The 26,850-nt window shown below is 41.3% G+C and overlaps 1 protein-coding gene across 3 annotated transcripts in view; it reads left to right on the top strand.

The window, feature by feature from the left end:
- The window catches only part of GHR (growth hormone receptor), a 566,569-nt gene that overhangs the window by 496,174 nt on the left and 43,545 nt on the right, over positions 1 to 26,850 (top strand). For all 3 annotated transcript variants that reach the window (XM_073621808.1, XM_073621818.1, XM_073621801.1), the window contains one exon: positions 19,925 to 20,048. In XM_073621808.1, coding sequence (XP_073477909.1) covers positions 19,925 to 20,048 — 124 coding nt within the window. The remainder of the gene's footprint in view (positions 1 to 19,924; positions 20,049 to 26,850) is intronic.

Raw genomic sequence — 26,850 nt, forward strand, 5'->3', positions numbered from 1 at the left:
TGTACTTTTTTAGCTTTGCTTGCTTCATTTGCACAGAGGTGGAAGACATTGAGCTAATATTACTTTCAGTGGTATATGCATATATATGACATGTATTGTTGTGCACTTGCACTATAGTTTTTGTGTGTTGTAGTGCATTTTAGACTTTTTTCAATTATATTGACATTTGCTATTGAGGATACTATTATGTTGTGAATTTTTCACACTATTACTTATATTTCTGATCTTATTTAAGATTCTGCACTTGTACTTTATGTTTGATAGGTGTGTTGTGCTGCACTTATATTTGGTATAAGATTACAGTGAGTGATGTGAAAGCACTTTATGGTGCTAGCAGCAACTTACCTGTGTTGATTAATTAGTTATATTCACTGTAGAAATAAGGGGTTGCACTGATTAAGACTGATTTTTATTTATCCTAATAGAATACATTGCATTCAGGCTACGCCTTTCGCGGTTGTTCCACTTCTTCAGGACTGAGGATGTGCGTTAACATACACACTGTCAATAAACTAAGATCCATCTATAAAAATAGATAGATAATGAAATTGCAAAAATATAGAATACATGGGTCAACATTAAAAACATGAATTAAAGAGGAGGTCCAGCCTGGGTGAATGAAATTAAAAGTCAGCAGCTACAAATACTGTAGCTGCTGACTATTAATATTAGGGCACTTACCTGTCCAGGGAGCCCACGATGTTGGCACCCCAGCCGATCTTCGGATCGACTCCCGGGTGGTGCTGCCGCCACCATTCCTGGTAAGGGAACCCGGTTGGGAAACCTTTCGGCTTCACAACCGGGTCCCCTACTGTGCATGCGCGAAGAGCGCTGCGCTTTCTAATTGGCCCGACGGCGGGGGAAGGAGAGAGGAGCCGAACTTCCGGGAGATCGGGGGGCGCAGCCTGTCTCTGGAAATGGGGAAGGGAACCTATCCAAAACAGGTTCCTCCTCCCCTCTAAAAGGTGCCAAATGTGGCACCTGGGGGGAAGCATATAAGTGAGAGTTCCACTTTTGGGCGGAACTCCGCTTTAAATCTTTATGAATTTCTCTAGTATAAATATTTTACATAGTTACATAGTAGGTGAGGTTGAAAAAAGACACACGTCCATCAAGTCCAATCTATGTGTGTGATTATGTGTCAGTATTACCTTACATATCCCTGTATGTTGCGGTCATTCAGGTGATTATCTAATAGTTTCTTGAAGCTATCAATGCTCCCCGCTGAGACCACCGCCTGTGGAAGGGAATTCCACATCCTTACCGCTCTTACAGTAAAGAACCCTCTACGTAGTTTAAGGTTAAACCTCTTTTCTTCTAATTGTAATGAGTGGCCCCGAGTCTTATTAAACTCTCTTCTGCGAAAAAGTTTTATCCCTATTGTGGGGTCACCAGTACAGTATTTGTAAATTGAAATCATATCCCCTCTCAAGCGTCTCTTCTCCAGAGAGAATAAGTTCAACGCTCGCAACCTTTCCTCATAACTAAGATCCTCCAGACCCTTTATTAGCTTTGTTGCCCTTCTTTGTACTCGCTCCATTTCCAGTACATCCTTCCTGAGAACTGGTGCCCAGAACTGGACAGCATACTCCAGGTGCGGCCGGACCAGAGTCTTGTAGAGCGGGAGAATTATCGTTTTATCTCTGGAGTTGATCCCCCTTTTAATACATGCCAATATTCTGTTTGCCTTATTAGCAGCAGCTTGGCATTGCATGCCATTGCTGAGCCTATCATCTACTAGGACCCCCAGGTCCTTTTCCATCCTAGATTCCCCCAGAGGTTCTCCCCCAGTGTATAGATTGCATTCATATTTTTGCCACCCAAATGCATTATTTTACATTTTTCTACATTGAACCTCATTTGCCATGTAGTCGCCCACCCCATTAATTTGTTCAGGTCTTTTTGCAAGGTTTCCACATCCTGCGGAGAAGTTATTGCCCTGCTTAGCTTAGTATCGTCTGCAAATACAGAGATTGAACTGTTTATCCCATCCTCCAGGTCGTTTATAAACAAATTAAATAGGATTGGTCCCAGCACAGAACCCTGGGGAACCCCACTACCCACCCCTGACCATTCTGAGTACTCCCCATTTATCACCACCCTCTGAACACGCCCTTGTAGCCAGTTTTCAATCCAGGTACTCATCCTATGGTCCATGCCAACGGACCCTATTTTGTACAGTAAACGTTTATGGGGAACTGTGTCAAATGCTTTTGCAAAATCCAGATACACCACGTCTACGGGCCTTCCTTTAGATGGCAACTCACCTCCTCATAGAAGGTTAATAGATTGGTTTGGCAAGAACGATTCTTCATGAATCCATGCTGATTACTGCTAATGATATTGTTCTTATTACTAAAATCTTGTATATAGTCCCTTATCATCCCCTCCAAGATTTTACATACTATTGATGTTAGGCTAGCTGGTCTGTAATTCCCAGGGATGTTTTTTGGGCCCTTTTTAAATATTGGTGCTACATTGGCTTTTCTCCAATCAGCTGGTACCATTCCAGTTAATAGACTGTCTGTAAAAATTAGGAACAACGGTCTGGCAATCACCTGACTGAGTTCCCTAAGTACCCTCGGATGCAAGCCATCTGGTCCCGGTGATTTATTAATGTTAAGTTTCTCAAGTCTAATTTTAATTCCGTCCTCTGTTAACCATGGAGGTGCTTCCTGTGTTGTGTCATGAGGATAAACACTGCAGTTTTGGTTACTGAAGCCCCCCGATTCACTCGTGAAGACTGAGGAGAAGAATAAATTCAATACCTTTGCCATCTCCCCATCCTTTGTAACCAGATGTCCTTCCTCATTCTTTATGGGGCCAATATGGTCTTTCCTCCCTTTTTTACTGTTTACATACTTAAAGAATTTCTTGGGATTTTTTTTGCTCTCCTCCGCTATGTGTCTTTCATGTCCTATCTTAGCCGTCCTAATTGCACCCTTACATTTCTTATTGCATTCTTTATAAAGTCTGAATGCTGAGGATGATCCCTCAACCTTGTATTTTTTGAAGGCCTTCTGCTTTGCTTTTATATGCATTTTCACATTGGAGTTAAGCCATCCAGGATTTTTGTTCGCTCTTTTAAATGTATTACCCAATGGGATACATTGGCTAATGCCCTTATTTAATATGCTCTTAAAGCAAACCCATCTCTCCTCCGTATTCTTTGTTCCTAATATTTTATCCCAATTTATGCCTTTTAGCAAGGTTTGTAGTTTAGGGAAGTTGGCTCTTTTGAAATTCAGTGTCTTTGTATTCCCTTTATGTTTCCTATTTGTGTGATTTATACTGAAACTAATTGACCTGTGATCGCTGTTACCTAAATTGCCCCGTATTTCCACATCTGTGATCAGGTCTGTATTGTTGGTAATCAGTAGATCCAGTAATGTTTTATTTCTAGTTGGTGTGTCTACCATCTGACCCATAAAATTGTCCTGCAAGACATTAAGGAACTGGCGAGCCTTAAATGAATGCGCGGTTCCCTCCGCCCAGTCTATGTCTGGATAATTAAAATCCCCCATTATGATAACACTTCCCATCCTTGCTGCTAATCCAATTTGTGATAGGAGATCCGTCTCCACTTCCTCCTTCAGGTTAGGGGGCCTATAGCATACTCCCAGTATTATTTTCCCCTTAGCTTCATCCCTTTGGAGCTCAACCCATAAGGATTCCACCTCCTCTCTAGCTCCCTCAGTGATGTCATCTCTCACATTCGCTTGTACATTATTCTTGATATATAGGCATACCCCTCCCCCTTTTTTACCCTCTCTATCCTTGCGGTATAGGGTATACCCTTGAATGTTTGCCAGCCAATCATGAGAGCTGTTGAACCAGGTCTCTGAAATTCCCACAAAATCCAAATCCTCCTTGTACAACAGTATCTCTAGTTCACCCATCTTGTCTGCCATGCTCCTGGCATTGGTGAACATGTCACATAGTTTAGACCGGTCGCATATTGTCCTCGTATTGGGTGTTTCAAAATTGCAACTAGGACTTGCTACTATACTCACCTGTGTTTTTGTGCTTTGGTTAACCTACCACTAATGCCCCCAACACTACCCTCTGGAATATCATCCGCGCTGGCTATCACTGTCTCTGGACCCTCCCCCCCATCGCCTAGTTTAAAAACCCCTCTAACTTTTTGGCCATCTTCATTCTAACTTATTTGAAGCCCTCTTTTATATTATTCATAGTATAACATTTAATTTATCCTCCTAAAACAGCCTTTCTCAACCTTTTTACCCCAGAGGAACCCTTGAAATAATTTCAAGTCTTAGGAAACCTAAGGGAAAACCAATTTATTGGTCATCAGTGGGAAAATGCCCCTTACGTTGGTGGTCAGTGGAAAGCATGTGCCTGACATTGGAGGTCAGTAGAAAGAATGCCCCTTACATTGGAAGTCAGTGGGAGGAATTCCCCTTACATTGGAGTCATTGGAGGTCAGTGGGAGGAATTCTCCTTACATTGGAGGTCAGTGGGAGGAATTTCCAGTACACTGGAGGTCAGTGGGAAGAATGCACCTTATTTTGAAGGTCAGTGAGAAGAATGCTCCTTACATTGGAGATAAGTGGAAAGAATATTCCTTACATTGGTGCTCAGTTGGAAGAATGGCCCATACATTGGTGGTCAGTGTAAAGAATGCCCCCCTTACAATGGTGATCAGAATGCCACACTTACAAACAGCTAAAAAGGTCATTGGGTTCATGCAGCTGGTTGTGCCAAATGGCATTGGCTCCGAAACTATGCAGGCATGATCTAATCGGAGGCCAATCAGCCACAGCACAAGAAACCCCTAGAAACCTCTGGATGAGCCCTAGGGTTCTTTGGAACCCTAGTTAAGAATAGCTTCTCTCAAATATTATTAGTTAATGAGAACTGAATTTACCAAGACTATTATATACTGTTTAAACCAAAGGTATTTTCAGGGACACATCTTTAAAGCTACATGGAGACAGCCAAATTGCTTGCAGATTAGTGGTGCTGCACAGTGATGTCACTTTACTGTATTTTTCACAAAAATGAATGAGCCTTCTATGAGACTTTTTGAAAGCAAAAGGCTCTGTTTGTGACTCATTGTCTGATTTTAGCATTTGTTCCAGAAGGAATGCCAACAACACTGTGTGATACACCAATGGACACTTTAGACAGAATCTACCAATCTGTATAGGAAATTACCCCGTGAAAATATAGAACAGCGAGAATGTCAAAATGTGATGTATAAGTCACACCAGAATTTACTTTCCAGGAAAAATTACAGAAAATGTATATTCACTGACAACACACCCTAATTACCATAAGATAGGCCTGTAGGGGTTTGGTTACTCCTAGTGTTGCCAAGCTTGAGCTTCTAGGTACATTATCTATTGACTGGGAATAGTAATAGGTCCAACATTCAGTTTTGGGACCTCAGCATTGTGCAGCATGCCTGTGCTTTATGCTGCTGTTGGGATCAATTTGTATCTAGGGCTAAAAAACAATTGCAGATTTATTTCTCAGTTTGTGGTCCCTAAGCCACTGGTGTTCCACAGGTATGCGTCAGGTGGCCCCCTAACCATTTTTCTTCACCCTGTGGTAGAATGTGCTGTTATTGAATGTGTTCTCATTGTTGACGGGGAAAGGGGGAGATGGTGAGCAAAACCCTGGTAAGTTCAGAGTGCATTAAATATGAATATATATAGAATAAGTATAGTGAGCTACCATGATGGGTTTGTTGTAGTCCCTGAGGGGGTGAGTAGGGAGGCCACTTCAGAGTGACATGTGCCTTTAGCTAAGGAAGGCCCCTTGAAACCCCCTTGAAACCCACCCAGGGAAAGGGAGCCTCAACTGCTGGAAGCATTGCATCTCAGTGGACGTTAACGTAAAACAGGGAGGTTAAGTAGCTCCATTAGGAGTGGCCACTAAGACATGAGGTGACTCAGTGGGACATGCCCCTATGCAGGGGCATGTTCCACTACTCTGAGGAGATTCAGACGTCACAAGAGTTGACCACCCACCCGCCCATTGTGAGTTTTGTCACAGCGTTATAGGTGGTTTTTACCTTGCCAGCAGTTGATATTGCTTTATGGGCTCTACCCTCAAGTTTAATTCTGGGGTCAGTTTAATGCCTGTCTGGCACTGATGGTGGAGACAAGCCTCTTAGATTATCTGAGTTTATGTTATGAATGCTTACGATATAACTGTGACTGGCATTGTTATGTGGTACTTTTGAATGTTGCTACATTTGGAAAGTTCAATAAAGCTGTGGCTTTGCCCTATTTGCAACTTAATCTGCCTCTGTGTGTTTTTGGTGGGGCAAGGGTTTGGTACTTTAGTTGGTCATAATGAGCTTATGCTTCCCAGCAGTCATGATCTTTACTGGAAAGAAATGGACCTAGGTATAGATGGTCCACTGCATCTGTAGCCTCGCTTCAAGTGGTCCATAGAAGTAGAAGCTGTGAGAACTAGAGTATATAAGTAAAGACTCACAGCGAGCAGAAGGAACTACTGCTGGTCAATTTTAACCCACAACACCAAAAGTGTGTCAATTAGAGCATGAAACCTTACATTAATACATTATATAGTCCTTAGTGTTGGAGAGCAAGTTAGTTGCCCACGTTAACTTCTTGTCCTTTAACCCTACTGCTTCCCATCAAATGAGAGTAATAAAAGAATGTTCAGTGCGAAGCAAACTAGAAGCCTAAAGGCACACTGTAGAATATTATCTTGCCCACAAAACACTTCTTACAAAGTGTACTTGACATCCACTTTTTTGTCTGCTGTGGTATTATGCATACTCAGGCTGATCATCAAGAACTGCTTTGCCTGATGTCATAAGATGGCGCAATCAGGATTTTTATGCATTATCTGTCAGGTTTGATTGGACAGCAACCAAGTAAAAGGCTGCTTCCACCACTTTTACTTATGTGCCTGGTGATGTATCACCAATGGACTAGTGGAGAGGAGCAGGCTGTCTTCGCTTTGGTGATTGTTTCATATAGAAGCCTCTGATGCCTCTTAGCAAAGCTTACCTTTTTCACATTTTTACTGATAAAATATTTGCTAACAATGACAATACTTTTAGAAGAAGAGAACATAAATATCCTGGCAAGGGTATCGCTAACCTATCGGAGCGCAACAAGATTCATAATCTGGCCACAGAAACAGCAAGGGCACCACCATCTGGCCCAAACAGAAATTACATTTTCTCTAATGGAACTTTGAAACTTTCATAAATCATTTTAAGTTCCATATGGGATAGTCTTGTTTTTCTGTCTTTTTATGCTTAGGAGCACATTAGGCAGGGGTGATGTTTTACGCCAGCGTGTGGCTTAGAGATCATGTCCAATTTTAATATTTGCCTAATAGTATCAAAATTGTATACTTGCTAGTATAGCTGTGTTTTTCCACAGTGTTCACAGAGGAGGGATTCTATGTATGAAGGTCAATAACTCATTGTTTACACAGTCAGTAAACCGTGAACTCCCTCCAATGAAGGCTGGAGCATTCTTTCCCTTTCGGAATGTGTCCAACTTGGACTTTTCTTGGCAACGATTGTCTGGCTCATCTCTGGCCTCTTCCCTTCCTGTATATGAATTCACAATTTTGCTATAGATTTCTGTCACTTTGCTGTTTTTTTGTTTTTTTTTTACTTTAGCCAGTAAACTACTGTCTGCGGAAAAGCAATTAGAACATCAATGGCCATTTGGAAAGATGCACTTGATTTATAACCGTTTCACTGCCAAGCCTTGCCTTCAGTTTTGTACCTTATTTTGCCATATCGTTTTATGCTATTTTTTTTACATTCCCCAACTTGAAAGTTTGTTGAACACCCCTCCCAATTGGAATATTAAAATTTAAATATAGTACTGTTTGTTACATGACAGTTGAGCAAATATTAATAAAAAAACATTATTGGCACACACTAATACAAGAAAATTTCCAAAAATCTTATTGTACATACATTTTTTGTGAAAATTGCGTGAATGTAAACGCTTATATCTTATACTAAAAGCCTTCACATCATTGTATATTTAACAAAAAAAAAATTCTGTGCTAAGTGTATCAAGAAAAAGAAAAGCAGCACACTAATCATCCAAATACAGGACCATAAAAAACTTAAATTTAATTAGTTGTACTGTCCCTTTAAACAAAAGAGATTACATCACAAAAACTTTAGTGAGATTAAATCACAAAAATATCAAAAATATGTATAACAATATAAACATTTATTGCAAAACAGCTTATAGTGCAAGTCCCAAATTAAGCATGTGAAAAAGCCAAAACACACATTCCTGTGAAAATGGTGATGTGCCCAGATACACCCAGTACACAGGTGTCCACTGCAGAGTGCCCACTAGTGCTCCAACTTCTTACCGGATGTGTAAGATCTGAATATTATAAGAGATCAATAGTGCCTGACTGCCATGCAGCTCTAATCTCCACGGGTACCCCAGTAACTCAGCATCTCACACCAAAATTCATATGGAATATAAGGAGGACAAAAGGTCAAATCGCATTGCGTAGTATATTAAATCACCATCTCATTTATTAAGAGTAACATCACAGAAGATATGTAGAGACCATTATGTAAAATGAATGTGCCACTGCCGATCCACTGGTGGGTGTGATGACATCACGGACCAGACGCTGTGCGTTTCGGCGCTAAACGGGCATTGTCAGGGGATGAGGGTACTTTGTACTCGACATGTGGTTGCACATAAACACGTGTTATAAGTGTGCATTTTTAACTTTGTTTTATTGATTATTTTTATTACCTAAAAGAAAACAGGTTCCCAAACACCTTCTTCCAGTCTTGGGGCTTACACTTAACATCAACCTGACCATGTAAAGCATGTTCCTGGTCCTCACCGCTTGCCATCCTGAATGCAAGAGTTGATGATGAGTTTCATTGGTTTAAAGTGATTTTTTTTTTAGTTTAAAAATAACAAACATGTTGTACGTATCTGCTCTCTGTAGTGGTTTTGCACAGAGCAGCCTGGGTCCTCCTCTTCTCGGGTCCCTCGTTTGGCACTCCTGGCCCCTACCTCCTGCAAGTGCCCCCACAGCAAGCAGCTTGCTATGGGGGAACCTGAGCTGAGCCGCAGCTATGTGTGTCCATTCAGACATGGAGCCATGAGTCAACCTTCCCCCTCTCTCTCTTCATTGGCTCAAAGTCCTGGTGGGGGTAGACGTTGAGTCTCTATATTCCTCCATTCCACATGAGGTGGGGGTACACGCGGTATCCCAATGGTTAGATTTACATCATCCCCTGGTGGGACCACAGATTGATTTGTTGGTGGAACTCTTGGATCTGATTGTAAATATCAACTGTTTTGTGTTTAACCAAAAGTTCTACCACCAATTAAGGGGAGTAGCCATGGGAGCCATGTGTGCCCACTCCTATGCTTGCCTACATCTGACATGGTGGGAGAGAAAGGAAGTATACAAACTTTTGAATTTAGTGTACAGCTGAGCTATACACTAAATTTAGCCAGCCCAGGGCAGGGGTGCTACAAAGATATAAACTGTGAAAATAAAAGCTGACCAATTAATACATTTACCAACCCCTTTTGCTTTTGCTGGCCAAGTGGTCTGCATGTAGCTGTGGGGAAAAATATAAATACAAGTATGTCAAATAAAAAATGAATTAATATACTGATTTTTAAAATCATCAGAATTTCATGATGGTGTTTCTTAAAAATTTAATAAACCCAAAAACAAAAGATTATTTTATTGTAGCTTACAGATTCTTGGATGTGATAAGGATATTAATTTTAACTTTACATCAACATGGATGATCTGTGCACAGGTGATCTGTGCATCTGTTCACAGGCCAAGCTTTCAGTTAGAGTTCAGTTAGAGGGATGAGACAAACCATTTAACACTGACAAGGGTCCTTACAATGGTCAACTTTTATTCATTTATGTAAAACCTTTATCCCAAAAGGTGGAGAAAAAATTCTTACTGTTACTGCTTAAAAGGTGTTAGCGGGTGTTAGCTTTATTTGACAGTCATGTCTGTTTAAATCTGCTAGTACATCTAAAACTAACCAATCCACAATTTGACAATGCTTCTGTCTAAAGGTGTTACTGTTGCTTCTCAAGTGAGGTGGAGACACACTAAAGCCTAGTACACATTATAAGAACATCAGACGACTGAGCGTTAGTTTTTCCATGAAAGCCCATGTCTTGATGTATTTGGAATGGTATTGACTTGTACGAAAATTCTCCGTCGACAAAGGCAAATGTAGCTATGTACAATAAAACCTTGGTTTGCAAGCATAAATTGTTCCAGAAACATGCTTGTAATCCAAAGCACTTATATATCAAAGCATTTTTTTACAGGGTATAAAAGAGAAGAGAGGCACCTCTAAGTGTAGCAATAAGTTGCTAAATGTTGTACCTTCATTAAATGTAACCATGTTGCTACACTTAGAGGCTCCTCTCTTCTTTTTTATACTCAGCTGTGACATGACGCTTCTCTTATATCAAGACATCGCTTGTATATCAAGGCAAAATTTATTAAAACATTTTGCTTGTCTTGCAAAATGCTCTCAAACCAAGTTACTCTCAAACCAAGGTTTTACTGTACTAGCTTGTAGAAGAGAAAGTGTAGAGTTTTTCTTTGCTTCTGATCATGCACATTTTTTGCTTTTTCGATTATTTCCGTACGATTACTACACACATTAAACGAAAATCGGATGTTGTGTTCACTTATGGTAAAACATTTGTAGCCTGCACCTTCAGTATTTGTCCTCCGAAAAGTCTGAATCGGCTGTCAAAAGCACTATACTAATGCAATGATCGGATAACTACCCGATTTGTTCGCCATACAAAATTTTTCTTCCGATCTTATGTGTACCAGTGGCGTCGCTGGGGGGGGTGTGAGGGGCCAGTCCGCACCCAGGTGCCACCCGCTAGGGGGGTGACACCATCACGAGGCTGATGACAAAAGCCCTGGCTACCTTTTGGCAGTTTTTTCCTTCAGCTGGAGCACACTTCCAGCACCGCGGCCATGTCTGGCATGTGTTCTCCTCCTCTCTGTCTCTCACTCCTGCCCAAGCCTGTTGCGATCTGCTCTCCACCCGGGCAATGTGGCTGCACACTGTTCTCTCCTCTCCTGCTGCCGTCCGGGGGTTCCATTTACCTGAGCCGCCCGAGCTGGTGCAGTAACGGGGGGTGTCGGCTTGCGATTGGGGGGCTGTACTAATGGAGGGGGAGTGGTTTGTTCTGGGGGGAACTGTACTAATGGAGAGGGGTGGTTTGTTCTGTGGGGGGTCTGTATTAATGGACGGGGGGTGGTTTGTTTCGGGGGGGGTGGTTGGTCTGAGGAGGGGTCTGTATTAATGGAGGGGGGGTGGTTTGTTCTGGGGGGGTCTGTACTAATGGAGGGGGGGTGGTTTGTTCTGGGGGGGGTCTGTACTAATGGAGGGGGGGTGGTTTGTTCTAGGGGGTCTGTACTAATAGAGGGGGGTGGTTTGTTCTGGGGGGGTCTATACTAATGGAGGAGGGGGGGGTTTGTCCTGGGGGGGTCTATACTGAGGGGAGGGATCTATACTGAGGGGGGAGGTCTTTACTGAGGGGAGGGGGGTCTGTACTGGGGGGGGTCTTTACTGAGGGGAGGGGGGTCTATACTGAGGGGAGGTCTGTACTGATGGAGGGAGGTCTGTACTGAGGGGGAGGTCTATACTGAGGGAGGGGGTATGTACTCAGAGGGATGGTCTATACTGATGGAGGGGGTTTATAATTAGTGGAGGGTCTGCACTGAAGGAGGGGGGTCTATACTCAGTGGAGGGGGGTCTATACTGAGGGGCAACTGTAGTTGGTGGAGGTGACACCACCATGTTTTATCGCACCGGGTGACACCAACCCTAGTGACGCCACTGGTGTGTATGTGTGTTTAGACAGAAAGTGTGTTACTGGCCAGATCACCAGCTGAAAATAAAGGTAAAAAAAGGAAAAATAATAAAACTATGCAGCCTCCACATTGAAGAATTGGTAAACTGAAATATATTCCATTTTTGCTTTTGGGTTTAATACTGCTTTAAAGTGAACCTTTGCTTTGTTCCTCACCACCCTGTGCACAGATTCATATAGAGGCATTTGTTAATAAGGCAAGTTAATTTAAAATTGATGTTGAAGTCAGCCTTTGCTATTCCTTCCCTACTCCTGTTCACCTGCCAGAAGGGAGAGAATGCCTGTGTGAATACCAAGTCATTATGGTCAGGGCTTACACAGTGCTAAGGTCTCTCAGCCTGACCCCTTGTGGCAGTGCTCAGGGTGATTGGCCAATCAGGCATCCATTGTTGCATCATTGGAGGAAGGGGAGAGAGTCACATGCTCTCCCATCCCTGGAAGTACTGGTATTTGAAAAGGCTCTGGTTGGCTTAAGGAACATTTGGGTTGTAAAGAAAAGATGAGCTTAAACAGAAAGGGTGTTGAGCAAATTGGAGAACCTGTATGGACAAGGTATTGGTTCTCTTTAAAACCTTTTAAAGGCAAACCAGTATATTGTTGTGAGCCATTTACTCCCATTTTGGAATAAATTGTGAACCAAATACCTGCCAGGCATACAGTTTGTTCATAAATATCATGGTGTTTGCGTGGGCTTAAACAGCAATAACCCTGTAGTCCAGTATCCAACATGCATAACATGGAGCCATTCCACGTAAGACAGTTGCCAGGCAATTAATGTCAAGAATGACTTGCAGAAGCTTTATAAGTAGGACATCATTAATCACCCAGCATGCTGCTGGTTTAATAGGAACCTTTTGCTCCCCTGTAAACTCATGTGTGATGCAGTACTGCAAAACCATTGCTATCACCTAAAGGGAAATATTAACCATCTTGCAGCTGTTATATGCTTTGCTAGCATAATACAGCAGAAACCCTGTTTTTTTTAAATTTTTTTTATGAAACAAAGAGTTATGTGTTGCAGCCTAGTAGCATGTAATTGGAATTTATTGTTTTTTTTGGCAGCAAACTACATTAGGTTAAAATCAGTTGAAGATAGAACAAAAAGAAACCATCACAATGGATCTAAGTGTATTAAAGACAATGAGTATTTATTGAAAATTGAATAAAAAGCAGGTGCACTCACATAAAGATAGTTTCAGAGGTTGTGGGTATAATGCCACTGTACCTCCCGGAATGCTCCTGTTATCCAGCTGTTCTGCTGGTGAACAGCCTGGCCGGGCTGCAGGGTAAGTCATTCTGCTCTCCTGCTGGAAGCCACTGACAGAAGCTGGTTCTGGCACTGACACTTGTGAAGCCTGCCCTCTGGGATGTTGTCTTCTGATGGCGTGTGCCTGTATCATAACGCGTTTCGGGGGGATTCCCCTTTCCTCAGAGGCCGGGAGGTACAGTGTCACACTGTTTCATTATATCTGCAGTCTCTGCAACTGTCCTTTTGTGAGTAAATAAACAATAATTGATGTTCCTAAATGTCTTGTAGGACAATTTAATGGGTCAGATGGTAGACATGCCAACTAGAAACAAAGTGTAACTAGACCTACTGATTACCAACAATACAGACCTGATCACAGATCTGGAAATAAGGGGCAATTTAGGAAACAGCGATCACAGGTCAGTTAGCTTCAGTATAAATCACACAAATAGAAAACATAAGGGAAATACAAAAATCTTTGGAACACGGAGGAGAGATGGGTTTGCTTTAAGAGCATATTAAATAAGGGCATTAGCCAGTGAATCCCATTGGGAATTAAATTTAAAAGAGCGAACAAAAGTACTAGGTGGCTTAACTCCAATGTAAAATTGCATATAAAAGCAAAGGAGAAGGCCTTCAGAAAATACAAGGCTGAGGGATCATCATCATCAGCATTCAAATTTTACAATGAATGCAACAAGAAATGTAAGGGTACAATTAGGGCAGCTAAGATAGAACACAAAAGACATAGCGGAGGAGAGCAAAAAAAAATCCCAAGAAATTCTTTAAGTATATAGACAGTAAAAAAGGGAGGACAGACCATATTGGCCCCATAAAGAATGAGGAAGGGAATCTGGTTACAAAGGATGGTGAGATGGTGAAGATATTGAATTTACTCTTCTCCTCAGTCTTCACAAGGGAATCGGGGGGCTTCAGTAACCAAAACTGCAGTGTTTATCCTCATGACACATCAACTGAAGCACCCTCATGACTAACAGAGGACAGAATTAGGAATAGACTTGAAAAACATAACATTAATAAGTCACCGGGACCAAATGGCTTGCACCCAAGGGTCCTTGGGGCAATAACTTTCTCCGCAGAATGTGGAAACCTTGCAAGTAGATCTGAACAAATTAATGGGGTGGGCAACTACATGGCAAATGAGGTTTTATGTGGAAAAATGTAAAATAATGCATTTGGGTGGCAAAAATATGAATGCAATCTACTCACTGGGGGGAGAACCTCTGGGGGAATCAAGGGTAGAAAAGGACCTGGGGGTCCTAGTAGTTGATAGGCTCAGCAATGGCATGCAATGCCAAGCTGCTGCTAACAAAGCAGAATACAGAAAACAGAATATTGTTATGCATTAAAAAGGAGATTAACTCAAGAGTTAAAACAATAATTCTCTCCGACTCGTCTGGCCTCACCTGGAGTATGTTGTCCAGTTTCGGGCACCAGTCCTCAGGAAGGATATGCTGGAAATGGAGCGAGTACAAAGAAGGGCAGCAAAACTAATAAAGGGACTGGAGGACATTAGTTATGAGGAAGGGTTACGAGCACTGAACTTATTCTCTCTGGAGAAGAGACGCTTGAGAGAGGATATGATTTCAATTTACAAATACCATACAGGTGACCCCACAATAGGAATAAAACTTTTCTGCAGAAGGGAGTTTAATAAGACACGTGGCCATTCATTAAAATTTGAAGAAAAGAGGTTTAACCTTAAACTACGTAGAGGGTCCTTTACTGTAAGAGCGGCAAAGATGTGGAATTCCCTTCCACAGGCGGTGGTTTCAACGGGAAGCATCGATAGTTTCAAAAAACTATTAGATAAGCACCTAAACGACCACAACATACAGGGTTATACTGTATAATGTAATACTGACATAAAATCACACACATAGGTTGGACTTGATGGACTTGTGTCTTTTTTCAACCTCACCTAGTATGTAACTATGAAGCGCTCGAACATCTGTTGCTGGAGCAAGTATACCACTGGCTGGGGAAATGGCTTAGATGGATCAAAAGGACCAGGGATGGGGGCAAGGTTGTAATACATTTGTTAGGCAGCCCGCTATAGAGCAGAAGAGACTCTGTGAACACTGGAAGACAAGGAGAGAGGAACAGCTCCAATCTGAGTGCAGCAATATTACAACCGGTTTAATAATGAAAGTAATACACTCACTAGAATGTAGATAACGTGGGCACATCAAAAGGTAGCAGCCTTGCAGTTAGCAGAGATACAGAGGGGCATCTGAAGAGCGTAGTGCCCTTGTACCCGACGGTGCCGGTGAATCCCGGGGTCCCAGGTCAGAAGAAAGGGTGCAGAAGGAAGCTGTCAGGATTTGAATGAGGCTGTGTCCCTGCTAACTACAAGGCTGCTACCTTTTGATGTGTCCATGTTATCTACCTTCTAGGGAGTACATTACTTTCATTAATAAACCAGTTTTAATATCGCTGCATTTAGATTGGCGCTGCTTCTCTCTCCCTGTCCTTTTGTGAAGTGCATCTGCTTTTTATTCAATTTGCAATTGAATAACTGTGGGTCAACCTGGTTTTTACCTAAAGACTGACTAATCAAATGTACATTATTACAAACTAAGGGCATTGCCTCCTGGAGTACCAGATACCCAATTTACCTCCATTAGTGTCTTCAGACACTTGGATGTTGATTTACTAAAGGCAAATCCACTTTGCACTACAAGTGCACTTGGAAGTGCAGTTGCTGTAGATCTGAGGGGAAGATCTGAAATGAGGGGAAGCTCTGCTGATTTTATCATCCAATCATGTACAAGCAAAAATGCTGTTTTTTATTTTCCTTGCATGTCCCCCTCAGATCTACAGCGACTGCACTTCCAAGTGCACTTGCAGTGCAAAGTGGATTTGCCTTTAGTAAATAACACTCCCCCCCCCTGTATTGTATATGCATATCAACTACCACACAGGCTGGCAGCTCTTGGGTGTCTGCCCTTTTATAAACAGAACACCTCCTGGGGCTATCTATGAATTTGTTTTTTAATTATTTATTCTGTTATTTTTTATTATAGGTACCCTTTAGCCATATAGGTATAGCACCAATTTACACAGCACTTTTCATACTGTATAAATTGTACATTCACATCTGTCCCTGCCCTCAAGGAGGTTACAATCTAAGATCCTCTAAATGACATTCATACAAACTCATACTAGGGACAATTTAGACAGGAACCAATTAACCTAACAGCATGTCTTTGGAATGTGGGAGGAAACCCATGCAGGCACAGGGAGAAAATCCAAACTCTGCGCAGGCAGTGCTGTGGTTGGGATTTGAACCAACGACAATAGTGCTGCTAGGCTGCCCTTGAGTTTATTATTCTTGCCCCCCACACACGCTTGTTTGGAGCTTTCACTATTGGATTAAGCGCTTAGGAAAATTTTTACTTCCAAAGTCAGCTGAAATCTGGCTGGTTTTAGTGTATGTGCACAATCATTGCTTGTTGATTTTCCTTATTTCATATGGATAACAGCTTCTATGGAATCAGTCTGCTGTTATTATCCATGCACAGATACTGTACATACAGAGGCATTTGTTAGGAAAGGAAATTGAGAGCTTGAAGTGAAGCAGAATATTTTTTTCTTCTCTCAGGATTTAATATCTGCTTATTGCTGAATAACCGACAAACATAAACCTCTAACATTTTATTTAATAGAAAAAATAGAACTGTTCTGGTTGATGCTGGTGAAATGAAAAATATTGCAGGATATCAATTTAATACAGGCACAATTCTAAGACAGCTGGTATGGAAAGGAACTGTAATATGGATGTCTTGTCTTTTTTGAAGATGACGTTTTCTGCTTTGGTTTCCTCCAGTAACCACTATATACATCAAAATGGTGACAACATTAGTGGAAGAAGTGGGACTTCTGTCTAGCTAAGAGCTTAGCATTCCTTGGCAGCTGTGAAAAATTTCCGCTATCTCCATTTTTTTTTAATTTACTACCCCACCTTATAGGAAGCCCAGGAAAACCCCAAAACAATCAGAGGGGGGCTTATTGGGGTTGTGAACTTATCTATTCTAGAGAAATGGGAAGATATTTTACCAAAGTTGCTCAAGGGGTGGGCACAACCAAAAGTTGTGTAAGAGGCCACAGTGTCCTGACCATGTTTAGGAGGCACCTTCAAGGCATCTATTTTACCTATGTTAAACAGCATACTCCTAATAATAGAAAAAAGACTTTCATATTACCATCCTGGACCTCATAAAGCATCAATGAATGCCACCATAGTCACCGGGGGTGTTGTTCTTGGAAGTACAGCCATAATCTTACCATGTTTAGATATTTATATTAACCACCAGGTCCCTAAACAGTCCATTGTGGGACCAATTATATTTAGCCTTTAAAGAATTGCAGAAAAAGATAAAAAGAACAGTCATCAAGCAAGGTTTTCCAGCACGTGCGGTTAACTCGCCTTGGCTGACAGTGTCTGCTGGTGACCCATAGATGTTAGGTCATCTCCAATATTTGGCCAAAAATTTGGGGATTTTAAAATTGTCATCCAATGTCTTTAAGACATTTCAACAAATAATGATTGTATTAAAGTTAGAAATGATGGTCTAATCCTTAAAAAAATTGATCTGACACGGACTACAGATTGGCTGGCCAGACAAAACTCTGTTGGGCTTTTTCAAATAGAAGCAAAGATTCCATACAATTTATCAAGGACGGTATTTGAATACCACATTGTGAAAAATGTTTAAATATTCCAGTGGTTGGGAACATACATCTTTAGATGAATGCAAATGTTGCTTTCTTTGCTAGGAAACCTGTTCTGCTTGAAGACTACAACTGTAGATGCTTTGTATGAAATTTAAAAGTGAACAGAATTAAAGAGGTTTCCAGCAAATGAATCACATGAGAAAAGCAAATTTTACATTTGTAGGTTTTCTTGAATTTCCTAGGTAACCCTAGCTTTCAGTCTAACCAATACCCACCCTGACTCCCCCCAAATTTTGCCCCCTAAACCCCAACTCCATTCACTCCACTTCATTTTAGGCAGCAATAAACAACACTTGACAGATGTTATTTATGTCTGGGACTGGCAACGCACTAGACCAGGGATCTCCACACCGAATGTGGCCCTCTGCTTGCTTGCCTTTATCCGGCCCTTGGGACACTATTTCCCTCACTGATACAAGGCACTATTCCTCACACTGACACCAATGATGAGGAACTATTCCTCCCACTGACACCAAAGATGGGACACTATTTTTCATCCCAAGGCAGGGCTTGAATTTGGATAAGGAGACCGGTTCCAGGGCGCTCCGCACGACTTGAAATGACGAGTTCCTCCATTAGAGTGCAATCATAATTCCCCAAAAAGAGATAAACTTGCCATAGTATAAAATCTCAATTTTAATATAAAACCAAAAGGTAATGCACTTACATCAATGTAGTTTAAAAACAGCATACAAAACAAGCCAGCCGGCTAAACCGCGAACACCCGTCCTTCCGCGATCACATATAGCGCGGTGACATCAGCGCGTTGCTCCTCCCGGTTTGATATGCTGTTTTTAAACTACATTGATGTAAGTACCTTTTAGTTTTATATTAAAATTGAGATGGCGAGTTTATCTCTTTTTTGGGGAATTATGATTGCACTCTGAGAGAGGAACTCATCATTTCAAGTTGTGCGGAGTGCCCTGGACCCTGTCTCCTTATTCGAGTTCAACTGTGCCCTGGTCCCCGGAATATAGGCTTGGTGAGAAATGCCATTTAAATATCCCCTCACTGGATAAAAGCCCTGGCTGGGTATTAGCCACAAGTGTCTGTGACCTTCCATAATAGGAGGTCCCCATCAGCTGGTAAGCGAGCATCCCTTGCATCCTAGTGGATTTTGCACATTACTTGGTGGTGGATATTAACACTTTGGAAGGACACTTTACGAATTTGGAAGGACAATCCTTCAAATTTGGACTATTTTTTACTATATACATTTTTTCACTAATTTTATGATTTTGGTTCTTGCACAATTAATAAGTATTTTTATTCTAACTTTATTTTCATTAGCACTACCTAACTAAGTGTCATTAGTGCAGCCTTTTGTACTATTACATTTATGCACTGTATATATCTTACAGGAGGGTTGCTGCTCGAAAATGATCTAAATTAGCACGTTTTCCTTTTTATGATATTCTATTGCATGTATGCTTTTTTCCTGGGGTTCAGTTTTAGGATTGGACGGCATTGCATTGCACCTATGCACGTAACATGCATCACTCGGCATTGTAGTAAGGCGTGTTCTAATGTTAATGTGTTGGAACATTGTGAATGCGCCCTTAAAAAAAAAAAAATGGCTTCAATGTGAAGCAAAAGATTTGCAACGTCTTTCTGCATTGGGGCAGCTAGGATGATGGAAATAAAAGAATTGTCTGGAATTATTTTGTAAGTACATTACAGTGTTTACTTGCCAATTTTACCTTAGACTTTGTAGGCCTTAGAACAGGCTGTTCACAAATCATAGCCGCTCCTGTTGTGACCTCCAGAAGTGTCAGTAATTGATTTTCATGGTAAGCAAGTAAAATTATTTTGTTTTGTACATACACACAGCATGCATTATTGGATCCAGGTTAACAAAATCACCAGCTACCTGGAGAACTTAAGACGGCTGGGTATGGCTAACTGTGAAGCGATGTTGCTTTATAAAAAAGATTTTAATATAGAAATAGCAATGTGTGAGTCGATCTTTGCTTCCCGTTCACAACAATTCAATTAACCCCGTTGTTCTGTTCTTTTTTAGAAACTTCGAGAGGGCCTAGAATCACGAGCTGCCGATTGCCACAGCTTGAGACAATAACATGTTATTGGACTTATGGAGATTTTCAGAACTTGTCCACCATGATAAATTTCCAGTATAAGACAAGGTATCAAAACTTTTATATGTTTGTTATAGGAAGATTAGTATAGGCTTTTTATCAAACAATGGATGTATGAAATCAATCGTCAATAGAAAATATTTAGAAGGCCTTCAAGAAACATTTTATTTTGTTTTTTTATTTTTTTTCAACTGCTGCTTTTTGCTGGAATCACAAAGGCAAGCAGACATACACTCACCAGCCACTTTATTTAGGTATACCTTGCTAGTACCGGGTTGGACCCCCCTTTGCCTTCAGAACTGCCTTAATTCTTTGTGGCGTAGATTCAACAAGGTGTTGGAAACATTCCTCAGAGATTTTGGTCCATATTGACATGATAGCATCACACAGTTGCTGCAGATTTGTCGGCTGCACATCCATGATCCCACATCCCAAAGGTGTTCTATTGGATGAGATCTGGTGACTGTGGAGGCCATTGGAGTACAGTGACCTCATTGTCATGTTCAAGAAACCAGTTGTGAGATAATATGAGCTTTGTGACATGGTGTATTATCCTGCTGGAAGTAGCCATCAGAAGATGGGTACACTGTAGTCATAAAGGGATGGACATGGTCAGGGCCGTCTTTAATATTGATTGGACCCTGGGCAAACATTTTCTTGGGCCCCCCTATACAATTTCGCTCTTCACCTGCTCTGAGACATTCAATAAATAGCAGCTAGACTTAAAATCAGTTTACTGTATCAGATCAGGCTGCGATTGGTTGCCAGAGGTTACAGTGTATCATTACCGCTTACTGACTGGTTGCTAGAGGTATCAGCACACACTACAGCTCCCTGATTAGTTGCTAGATGTTACAGCACATGATTTCTGCTTGTTGGTTGGTTGCTAGAGATTACTGTAGAGTAATACTGCTTACCGATTGGTTGCTAGAGATTACAGCACATCATCTCCTCACTGCAGGGGGCATGATATACATATGAATGCTGCCTTTATTTACACATCTATGTCGCTGGATGCAGCTATTTACATATGAATGCCGGTTATTTACATGTAAACACAGGGTCTGTAGGTGAGTCATCTGTACACAACAATAGGGCAGCATTAGTAGGAGCACTTCACACTGAGATATCAGGACACAGCAAGGGACTAAAAGTCAAGGGAATTTAAACTGGGATAGTTGGCAAGTATGAGGCAGCTGCTTTGGGCCCCACAACAATGACAGGGCTCAGGGCAGCTGCCCCTTTTGCCCTGCCTTAAAGCTGGCCCTGGACATGGTCAGCAACAATACTCAGGTAGGCCGTGGTGTTTAACCACTTGCTGTCATATGACGGTGGGACGGTGCAGCTGTTATCCTATCATATGACGGCGGCCCTTCCAGGTCCCCCAGGGGGCGCGCACACACCGCGTCACTCGGGTCCCGGTGCTCGGTGGCCGCGATGTCCGCCGGGCACCCGCGATTGCCCGGTAACCGAGCAGGACCGTGGATCTGTGTGTGTAAACACACAGATCCACGTCCTGTCAGATGGGAGGAGACCGATGGTGTGTTCCTTGTACAGAGGAACACCGATCGGTCTCCTCCCCTTGTGAATCCCCCCTCCCCCACAGTTAGAATCACTCCCTAGCAACACGATTAACCCTACAGCGCCCCCTCCTGGTTAACCCCTTCATTGCCAGTCACATTTATACAGTAATCAATGCATTTTTATAGCATGGAGCGCTGTATAAATGTGAATGGTCCCAAAAATGTGTCAAAAGTGTCCGATATGTCCGCCGCAATATCGCAGTCACGATAAAAAAACGCAGATTGCCGCCATTACTAGTCAAAAAAAAAAGAAATAATAAAAATGCTATAAATCTATCTCCTTATTTTGTAGACACTATAACTTTTGCGCAAACCAATAAATATACGCTTATTGCGATATTTTTTACCAAAAATATGTAGAAGAATACATATCGGCCTAAACTGAGGAAAAAATTTGTTTAAAAAGAAAAAAAATTGGATGTTTATTATAGCAAAAAGTAAAAAATATTGTGTTTTTTTCAAACGTGTCACTCTTGTTTTGTTTATAGCGCAAGAAATAAAAACCACAGAGGTGATCAAATACCGCCAAAAGAAAGCTCTATTAGTGGGGAAAAAACAACAAAAATTTCATTTGTGTACAGTGTTGTATGATCGCGCAATTGTTATTCAAAGTGCGACAGCGCTGAAAGCTGAAAATTAGCTTGGGCAGGAAGGGGGTGAAAATGCCCTGTATGGAAGTAGTTAATGATGCTCAATTGGTACTAAGGGGCCCTAAGTGTGCCAAGAAAATATCTCCACCACACCATTACACCACCACCACCGGCCTGAACCGTTCATACAAGGCAGGATGGATCCATGTTTTCATGTTGATTATGCTAAATTCTGAATGTTGCAGCTGAAATTGAGACTCAACAGACCAGGAAACTTTTTTCAATCTTCTATTGTCCAATTTTGATGAGCCTGTGCGAATTGTAGCCTCAGTTTCCTGTTCTTAGCTTCATGGTCTATGTGTTGTGCATTCAGAGATGTTCTTCTGCATACCTCGGTTGTAACAAGTGGTTACAAGAGTTACTGTTACCTTTCTATCATCTCAAACCAGTCTGCCCATTCTCCTCTGACATCAACAAGGTATTTTCTTCCACACAACTGCCGCTCACTGAATATTATCTCTTTTTCTGACCATTCTATGTAAACCCTAGAGATGGTTGTGCGTGAAAATTCCAGTAGATCAGCAGTTTTTGAAATACTCAGATCAGGCCCATCTGGCACCAACAAACATGACATATTCAAAGTCATTTAAATCCCCTTTTTTACCCATTCTGATGCTCAGTTTGAACAGCAAGTCGTCTTCACCACGTCTAGATGCCTAAATGCATTGAGTTGCTGCCATGTGATTGGCTGATTAGCAATTTGTGTTAGCAAGCACTTAAACAGGTGTACCTAATAAAGTGGCCGGTGAGTGTAGAATAAACACGGTTGACCTCTTCTTTAACCACTTGCCGACCAGCCGCCATCATTATACTGCAGCAGGTCGGCACGATTCTGCGAGCCGTCGTAGCTATACTTCAGCTCCTTTAAGCGGGATAGCACACGCACCCGCTGCACTCGGGGGGCCCATGACCGCCGGCCACAAGCGATCACGGGTATGAGAGGCAGAACAGGAACGTGTGTGTGTGTAAACACACAAATCCCTGTTCTGTTCTGAGAAGAGAAACAAATTGTGAGTTCCTAATAGCTAGGAACCACAATTTGTCATCTCCTATAGTCAGTCCCCTCCCCCTACAGTTAGAACACACAGTCAGGGAACACAATTAACCCCTTGATCGCCCCCTAGTGTTAACCCCTTCCCTGCCAGTGACATTTATACAGTAATCAGTGCACTGATCGCTGTATAATTGTCAGTTGTCCCAAAAATGTGTCAATAGTGTTCAATGTGTTCGCCATAATGTTGCAGTCACGATAAAAATCTCAGATCGCCGCCATTACTAGTAAAAAAAAAAAATAATAATAAAAATGCCATAATTCTAGACCTCTATTTTGTAGACGCTATAACTTTTGCGCAAACCAATCAATATACGCTTATTGCGATTTTTATTACCAAAAATATGTAGAAGAATACATGTCGGCCTAAACTGAAAAAAAAATTAGCTTTTTTTTTAAAAAAATTGGGGTATGTTTATTATAGCAAAACATACAAAATATTGTGTTTTTTTTTTCAAAATTGACGCTCTTTTTTTGTTTATAGCGCAAAAAATAAAAACCGCAGAGATGTTCAAATACCACCAAAAAGCTCTATTTGTGGGAAAAAAGACGTCAAATTTGAAAGGAAATCCCAATACCTATAATTTAATAGTTAGTAATAGTTATTATTAGTTAGTTATTATTTCAGATTTTCGGGTTTTCCCATTTTCGGATTGTCTTTACTTTTGTTTCTATAAATGTTCGGATTGTCAGTCTTGTTTTCGTATTTTCAAATTTCCCAATTTCGTATTTTCAGATTTTCGAATTTCCGAATCTTCGAATTTCGGAATTTTTTGAATTTTTGATTTTCGGATCTACAAATTTTCAGATTTCCAAATTTTCGAATATCCGAATCTTCAAATTTTCGAATTTTGGAAAAATTTGTCAAATGGGTTTTCGTTCATTGGAATATTTACGAATTAACGAATTTGTTGAATTTCATTGAAAAACGAATTTGGAACTAAACAAATTGCACGTGTCTATAGGGCATGTCCTGTACCTTGAGCTTCAAAGCTGTATATCTTACAGTGTAATAACGTCTAAGGCCCCGCTGATCAAAAACGTCATTCCTAGTTGAAAAATGTTGTTGGAGTAATTTAAGTAAGTTCAGGTTCATTCTACTCCCTGGGGTTGATTTACTAAAACTGGAGAGTGCAAAGTCTGGTGCAGCTGTGCATAGAAACCAATCAGCTTCCAGTTTTTTTTTTCAAAGCTTAACCACTTAAGGACCAACCTCGTTTTGGATTTTAGGTGTTTACATGTTTAAAACAGTTTTTTTTGATAGAAAATTACTTAGAACCCCCAAACATTATATATTGTTTTTTTTTTTTCTAACACCCTAGAAAATAAAATGGCAGTCAATGCAATACTTTTTTTTGCACCGTATTTGCGCAGCGGTCTTATAAGCGCACTTTTTTTGGGAAAAAAATCACTTTTTTGAATAAAAAAATAAGACAACAGTAAAATTAGCCCAATTTTTTTTTATATTGTGAAATATAATGTTACGTCAAGTAAATTGATACCCAACATGTCACGCTTCAAAATAGCGCCCGCTCGTGGAATGGAGTCAAACTTTTACCCTCAAAAATCTCCATAGGCGACGTTTAAAAAATTCTACAGGTTGCATGTTTTGCATTACAGAGGAGGTCTAGGGCTAGAATTATTGCTCTCGCTCTACCGGTCGCAGTAATACCTCACATGTGTGGTTTGACCACCGTTTTCATATGTGGGCGCTACTCACATATGCGTTCGCTTCTGCGCGCAAGCTCGTCTGGTTTTTCAAAAATTTTTTTTTTGTTTTTATTAATTATTTTACATTGTTTTATTTATTTTTACACTGTTTAAAAAAAAATGTGTCACTTTTATTCCTATTACAAGGAATGTAAACATCCCTTGTAATAGAAAAAAGCATGACAGGATCTCTTAAATATGAGATCTGGGGTCAAAAAGACCTCAGATCTCATATTTACACTAAAATGCAATTAAAAAGAAAAAAAAAAAGAAGTCATTTAAAAAAATTACATTGACAAAAATGTGCCTTTAAGAGGCGTGGGCGGAAGTGACGTTTTGACGTCGCTTCCGCTCAGCAGTGTCACGAATCCGCCGCAGGGACCACTGTTATCTGAAAGCCGACCGCTGCACAAAAACGGGGATACCGGGGTTATGGCAGCTAGCTGCTGCCATAACAACGATATCCGACGCCAAAGTTTGGACGTACATCGGCATGCGGCGGTTGGCAAGTGGTTAATTGAACAAGTTGAAGTTAGAAGCTGATTGGCTACCATGCACAGCTGCACCAGTTTTTGCACTCTCCGGTTTAAGTACAATCAACCCCAGGGAGTAAAATTAACCTGACCTAAGGAGGAACTGCAGTCTGCGCACATAGTTTGTAATAAAAACATCTTTGTGATTCTGAATCTTTCCTCCAACCACTTTGCATATTATTTTATATATACTGTGATTCTGTACTTGCCAAATATGCTGCATAAATCTCCCTCCACTAGGGTTGCCAGCTCGTCCCTTTAAACCCGAACAAATATGAATTACACAGATTCTGAGGCTAATTTAATTCGGATAAAGCACCAAGTGAGTTTAATTACCACCTTAATCAGCCACAGAACCTGTGTAATCAATATGTGTGGGATTAGTTGGCAACCCTACCCTCCACTGAGTCTGGCTGCAACCATATTAACTGTGGGCAACTGAGGCTGCTGCCAGTTTCACTTCGTGAATATATACAGACACAGAGGCACACCTCCAGCTCTGCAGCTCTCATTGGCCCTCTTATGACTCATCCCCCCTCCCTTCCTGGCAAAACTCTCACAAGGGAGAGAGAGAGCTGTGCATGATGTCATAAACCGAGGTTAATGACCATACAAGAAACAGGAAGTGGGCTGTATAAGGTATTTACTGGCAGAAAAAAATATGTTTTACTATCCAAAGGTAAAACAACAAGGGCAGAAGATTTAATAGATGGAAAGTTGAAAAATTACTGAAGTTACGCTTTAAATTATATTAGCTCTCTCATAGGGAACATCTAGAGATGTTAATTGTGCCTAATGCCGCGTACACATATAGGCGGACTTTTCGATGGACTAGGTCCGGTGAACTTTTTGATGGACTTTACGATGGACTTACCGACAGACTTTCAAATGAACGGACTTGCCTACACATGATCAACCAAAGTCAGACGGATTCGTACGTGATGACGTACGACCGGACTAAAATAAGGAAGTACACAGCCAGTAGCCAATAGCTGCCCTAGCGTCGGTTTTTGTCCGTCGGACTAGCATACAGATGAGCGGACTTCTCGACTGGACTCGAGTTCGTCGGACAGATTTGAAACATGTTTCATTTCTAGGTCCGTCGAACTTTTGGGGAAAAAAAGTCCGCTGGAGCCCACACACGATCAAATTATCCGACGGAGTCCGGTCTGCCGGACCAAGTCTGCCGTAAAGTCAGCTCGTGTGTACGCGGCATTAGAAGTACCCTGAAAAATGTATCTTTTGTTATGAATTTTTCTGAGAAGTGCACACCTATGCCTGGAGCTTCATGGCTCTTGTATTTCTACTGTGTGAGATCATTTA

This window comes from Aquarana catesbeiana, linkage group LG01, assembly GCF_042186555.1.
Source record: "Aquarana catesbeiana isolate 2022-GZ linkage group LG01, ASM4218655v1, whole genome shotgun sequence".
NCBI classification, from domain to species: Eukaryota; Metazoa; Chordata; class Amphibia; order Anura; family Ranidae; genus Aquarana; species Aquarana catesbeiana.